This window comes from Monodelphis domestica, chromosome 3 (assembly GCF_027887165.1).
Source record: "Monodelphis domestica isolate mMonDom1 chromosome 3, mMonDom1.pri, whole genome shotgun sequence".
NCBI classification, from domain to species: domain Eukaryota; kingdom Metazoa; phylum Chordata; class Mammalia; order Didelphimorphia; family Didelphidae; genus Monodelphis; species Monodelphis domestica.
Genome location: NC_077229.1, coordinates 343,250,760 through 343,256,250, shown reverse-complemented (window position 1 = coordinate 343,256,250; position 5,491 = coordinate 343,250,760). Strand labels below are relative to the sequence as shown.

At 47.2% G+C, this 5,491-nt stretch overlaps 1 protein-coding gene across 1 annotated transcript; it reads right to left on the bottom strand.

Moving 5' to 3' along the window:
* Positions 1-2,598: 2,598 nt before the first annotated feature.
* LOC130458114 (mRNA export factor GLE1-like) lies at positions 2,599-4,709 on the bottom strand. The gene is made up of 2 exons (XM_056821095.1): positions 4,088-4,709; positions 2,599-4,034 (listed from the first exon to the last, which is right to left on the bottom strand). The coding sequence occupies exons 1-2, from the start codon at positions 4,707-4,709 to the stop codon at positions 2,599-2,601; spliced, it is 2,058 nt and encodes a 685-aa protein (XP_056677073.1).
* Between the last annotated feature and the right edge of the window lie 782 nt (positions 4,710-5,491).

The following is a 5,491-nucleotide window of genomic DNA, read 5'->3' as shown; positions in this document are numbered from 1 at the left end:
CGGCTATGGGGGGTGTGGGGAGGAAAAGAGAATGATCTTTGTCTTTGATGAATAATTCTTGGAAATGATCAAATAAAATATTATAAAATAAATATTATTAAAAAACACATACATGAGGCCATTCCCATACCCTTCCCACCTCTGATCCTTCTGGGCCTATGGGACAACAACAAACCCTACCTCTCAGTGGCCCCAACCCTCCCCTTTCTTTCACCCACCGACCCCATTGACAATGGATTATGAAGCCTAGAAACAGGAACAGGAGTAGCCCGTGATTCAGATCGGTCATTCCCATTGAGGGAAGTACCCACTTTTAATGACAATGGAAACTCGGTGACTGTAAGAAGCCACACACCTTTTGAACCCTGAAGATTTAGATGAATTCAAGGAAGATCTTCCATTGTTTGAGGAAGAACAAATACGAATGATAAGAGGATTGGAGGGCATATTCAGAACTTTTGACCCATTTGGGTGGATGTTGAACATTGATTTAGAAACATTTTTGACAAAAAGAGGAGGAAAAAAAACCAAATAAACACGTCATCTCTCTGGCTAATCAGAAGAGAAGAGAGGTAGGAAAGGACACTATTGGCCAACTGAAGAACCAGATTATACAAAACTTCACCAGGCCAGAGAAGCATTTTCGATAGGCCAAGAGAGCGTGCTCAGAAGGACCTGAAAAATGGTCAAACTTTGAAAGAACCCAACAAGAACTTGATCAGACCTTTTCCCAGGTTATGGACAGACTTATTGATGTAGGAAATACGTATATGCACGTTGATTTGTCCAGAGAAAGGGACATTAGGCAAAAATATAGGCAATTCGTAAGCTGAATAGTGCCAAAAAGAGCACACAGGAAAAAACAAACAAAAAAAAAACTGAGTGTGAGACTCGGGGGGATTTGATAAGGGAGCCTTGAGAAGTACCTTTTAATTCTAGATCAACTGTCATGTCCAAGTCTGCTGGACATGTCTAAAGATAACTAAGTGACCTCTTACTTATCAACTAAGATACTTTATTGGCAATCAGTTAGTCTTATCGCTGCCCTGCCAGGGAAAAATCACTCAGGTACCCCACAGTGGATGGACTCCAGTGTCAGAGAAGGAGAACTCTGGCCACCTACAACAACCACACTTACATATAGGCACCACGCTATGACCCTAAAGACACAGCCAAAGGCGTAGGGAATGATTGCTCTCATGAAGACCCAAACAAGAATCCACTCTACCACGAGTTAGAAATAAAACTTTTATTAATGTTTTTAGAAGTGTATTCAATCATTCAGAGAATGAATCACTTCATATCACATTAGTATTAAAAAAAACCTATTAGACATATACATTACACACATCATCAAGGCAAATAGATGTACCTACTGAGGTTAAAGGAGAAGGGTTCTTTTCTTCACAACAAATCTAAAATCTCCCAACAATTCAAGATCTGGATTTCCCTGAAGGACATAGGAGACCAGTGTCTTCTGGTTATTCTGCAGATTCATAACATCTATGTGTGCTCAACTTGTGGCTCCTTAAAATTCCCTCGACATTGAATACCGAGAGCACTGACCTCTGAATCTTAGATTAACTGCAAAAATTAAATGGGATTTTGCTACGATGTGGACAATTAAAGCAAAGAAAGCCTTAAGGAAATTAATACTCTGCAAAAGCTCCCAATACCGCCACTATTAAACATCCATTTGGCTCATCCAACTCAACTGCATCTTTAGATGGGATATATATGCATTGCTGAAGGGACCATGCATTTTTTTTAATTGAACAAACTCTCTCTGGACCACATATAATCCAAAGTTGTGAGAATCAAATCAACCAGAAGCCAGACATGATTCTAAACATAATAGGCTCTGGAACACACTTATGACTGTTTTACCAATGATCTTTACCAAAAGCATTCTCCAAAGCATTGCTCCTTTTCAAGGGATTTGGCTAAATATGAAGAGCTCGCTGTGCTCTGAAGCTAATGTCCAAACCGCTAGACAAATACAGACAAAGGGGAGGAAAAGGGAGACAGGTGCTGTGGCAGGAAGGGCACCGAACTTGGGGTTAGAAGACTTACGTTCACATCGTAACTTCATCACTGAAGAGCAAAGTAACTCTGAGCAAGCCACGAGCTTTCTGAGCCCGCGTCCTCATCTGGCAATCAGGGACAAGAGTAGGAATTACACTACCTCTCTGAACGAGTTTGTGGTAAGGAGCAAGATAATGGGAAAGCACTTTATAACCGTAAAATGATGACCAATGTGAAGTGTTACCATCATAATTACAGACCAATAGCCGTTCTCTATGTCTTTCATGAAGAATCAAAGTGCAGTTCCTTTCCCTGTCATGGTCATGAAAGCCAATTGTCTTGGTGACTCCTGTTTCTGCGAGGTGAAGACTTCTTTCCGTAATTCATGATGAAGTTTGAGAAGACGTCCAAACTGTGAAAACCACCTTGTCCTGGCTATGAGATAAAAAAAAAAAACAAAAACCAACTACATGTTCAGATTTCAAAACCTGAGCCCATTTCCCCTCGAATTCTGCGGTCTTCTGTTCTTGGATTCCTTTTCTTCCAAGAAAGGAAGCAGCACCTAAGCCACCATCAGGAAAGCCAGAAAGAAGGCGGCAGGGAGCCCTTTGGGACGGGGATCTCCCCTTGCTGCAGACAGTTCTCCAGGAACCGTTTGAGACATATGAAAGACCCCATTTGTCCTGAACTGGTGATGCCTTTAATTCGGGGAAAATATTCTTCCTTTATGAGTAGCATCATCTTCCAGAACTGAAGCTGGTACTGTTTCATGAGCGCATTCCCACATACCTCTAAGAAGTCAAAGAGAAGAGTGGCGGTCACATCTGCCAGAGGCTCCATGTTCAGGAGCTGTGCCAGCCAGCGCCAGCCATGGTTTAAGCCATGAGGATGAGCCCCTTGTCTCTCTGCATAAGGCCAGCGGAGTTGAATGATAGCAGCGTAGAGACGAATCATGCCAGACATCCTCTTCAGAAAGCTATCTTGTTGTTCTACTTTGGAATCCTTGACTTGGTAGCCAAGGAGCTTCTGATATTCTTCCGAGGCCATGCCCTCCTGGAAGGCTGGGTAGAAAGGCACGGAGTAAGGGCATTTTTTGTGAAGATGAGCAAGGATGAGTTCCCCCACTCTGGGATGGAGTTCCCAGATTCCGGATGCCACAGCAGCAATGGGGAATGCTGCTTCGTGATGAGAAGCCTCTTCTTCTCCTTGTTTCACGAATTTCTCTGCCAGCTTGTAGTGGACAAAGTCCAGGCCTTGTTGGTGGTTTGTCACTGACACAGACCGACCACCGCAGGGGACAGCTTTCCCCAAGAGCAGATTGTTGATCTTGTCAAAGATCTCCTTCAGCTGTGAGCCTGCTATTGTAGAGATCTGGCTCACAGGAATAGTGGCAGCTTTCTGCAGGTCCATTTTGATCTTCTTGGCCTCCTGATCTTTGCTATTGGTTAATGCATCAAAAGCCAAGACACATTGATTGGCAGCATCCTGTAGCTGCTGGTACCACTGCATGGTACCGTCTCCTGCTTTGACGTGGAGGCCTTCTCTCTGTTTCCCTCCGGGACACTGACCAGGATCTGGGGTCTCCTTCTCGGCTCTCGGCCGCTGCTCCAATTGCCCCTGTTTGTCCTCGCACTCCTCTTCATCTGGCCTCCTCTTTTCCTCAGTAGCCTTGGCCATCTCCTGCTGTAAACCAGTAAGCACGTGCCGCATTTCCTGCAGGGCCCGTTCTGCGGTGGCTTCATCTTCTGGGGCAGGAAAACCTCTCTCACTGGCGCTCCGAATGATGTCTGAAATAAGCGCACACAACTGGTCTCCCCTGCCTCCAAATGCAGACAGATCCCATCTCGGTAGGCCGTTGTGCCGATAACTGGCACCCAGCTGCTGGTTGAGCTGCAGTGCCTCCTCTTGGAGGGCATAGAGACGCCGCCAGCGATCCTGGCCTTCTTCTTTCCTGAGCCGTCCTTGCCCCGTGTGCCTCGATGGCTGTTGTTCAGCCTTGCGCAGCTTCACTGGAGCATGTGGGCTCTATGACGATGTTCCTCTTGGAGCTGCTCCTGCTGACCCTGTGTTTCTTTGAAACTTTTCTCCATCCCTTCCTGAAGGTCCTGAAACTCCTTGTGCTGTTTCCATGACGTTCGTTCATCAAACCGCTTCAGCTGCTCTGAGGCCATCTCAGAGAGGAGCCTTGCCTTCCTCTCATGCTCTTCCTGCCTCTGCCTCAGTCCTCTAGTTCCCTTCAGCCTGTGCACCTCCTCATACAATCGAATGCATCCTTCCACCTCCGTTCCCCGCAAGGGGCGAAGTACCACAGATTTTGCCTGATGGAGTTCATCCTCCTGACGCCGAGTTCCACTTGGAGCTGCAAGGGAAACTGGCGAGGAGACTTTTGCATGTCTGGCAGGGCTCTGAGGAACAGACAGTACTTGGTCAGGAGCAGAAGAGAGCGATGAATCCTCAGAGGGAAGTCGATTCTGCTGAGAGGGAGGCAAGATGTGGTCCACCACGCATCCAGAGGAAGTCGACCACTCAGGAATGGACATGCATTCTTCCAAAGTCTCCTGGCCCCTCAACAGCCAGTCGAGGTGGTAGGACAAGAGTCCCCTGTCGGAACTCCTCGGCGCCTGCAGGGCCTCCCAGCAGAGGCCCTCTGATGCCATCACCCCTTCCTGCACAGACTGGGCCATGGGTTCCATGCCCTTGCTGGGCGGCAGCTCACAAGAAGAAAGGCTGGTCACAAGTCCAACACTCGAGTCGGCCGCCGTGGCCTTGTCGCCGATATTCTATCTCAATTTAGAAGTTTCTTTACCAAAGAGAGAGGAGACAATAAAGTAGGAAATTGTACAGGGGATAGAAAAGTGATTTCTCCTCTCTTAATCCAGGCCGAGATTACTCACTACTGCCCTTCCTGGGTGAGAGAATTAATCACGAGGACCCCTCCAAGATGGAAGCCAGCTGTCTCCAGAAACTAGGAGAGGAGTCAGCCTTTCCCTCACCCCACTAAAAAGTAGCCCGGGAGTCAAAGTCCAAGTGGAAACAGAGCTCCCAGCCTCAGTCTCTAGCTCAGCTCCCTCTAAGGCCCCTCCTCTCTCTCCAGTCAGGAGAGTAGCTCCACAAGAGTGACTCAAGTCCCAGGATCCTTGGCTTTTTATGGTGCTTTCTTGTCCCCGCCCCTCTTCACAGGGGCCAATCACAGTTTTCAAACTGTCTAGCCCTTCCCAGAGGGCAGGGCTTGTGGGAACCAGTTCTCCCCTTCTGGAGGGGTGGCTACTCATCAAGAGGGTTCACACCTTCCTGGCTGTCTGGGTTTCTGGAAGTGTGAACTCTGCTCAGAGGATTCACAAGTTTGGGACTGTCTTAATGGGGTGCAGCTCTAAGTCAGTGACTTGTGAGTTACTTGAGGTACCTTGCTATCTTCTCACCCAGGACTAAGGAGGGTCTTTGATCTTTTGTCGATTCCCTTCAAAAG

Coding starts and splice junctions, on each gene's coding strand:
- LOC130458114 (XM_056821095.1), bottom strand. CDS start 4,709: ATGGCCCAGTCTGTGCAGGAAGGGGTGATGGCATCAGAGGGCCTCTGC. Junction 4,035..4,087: donor AAGTTTCAAAGAAACACAGG/GTCAGCAGGAGC, acceptor CACATGCTCCAG/TGAAGCTGCGCAAGGCTGAA.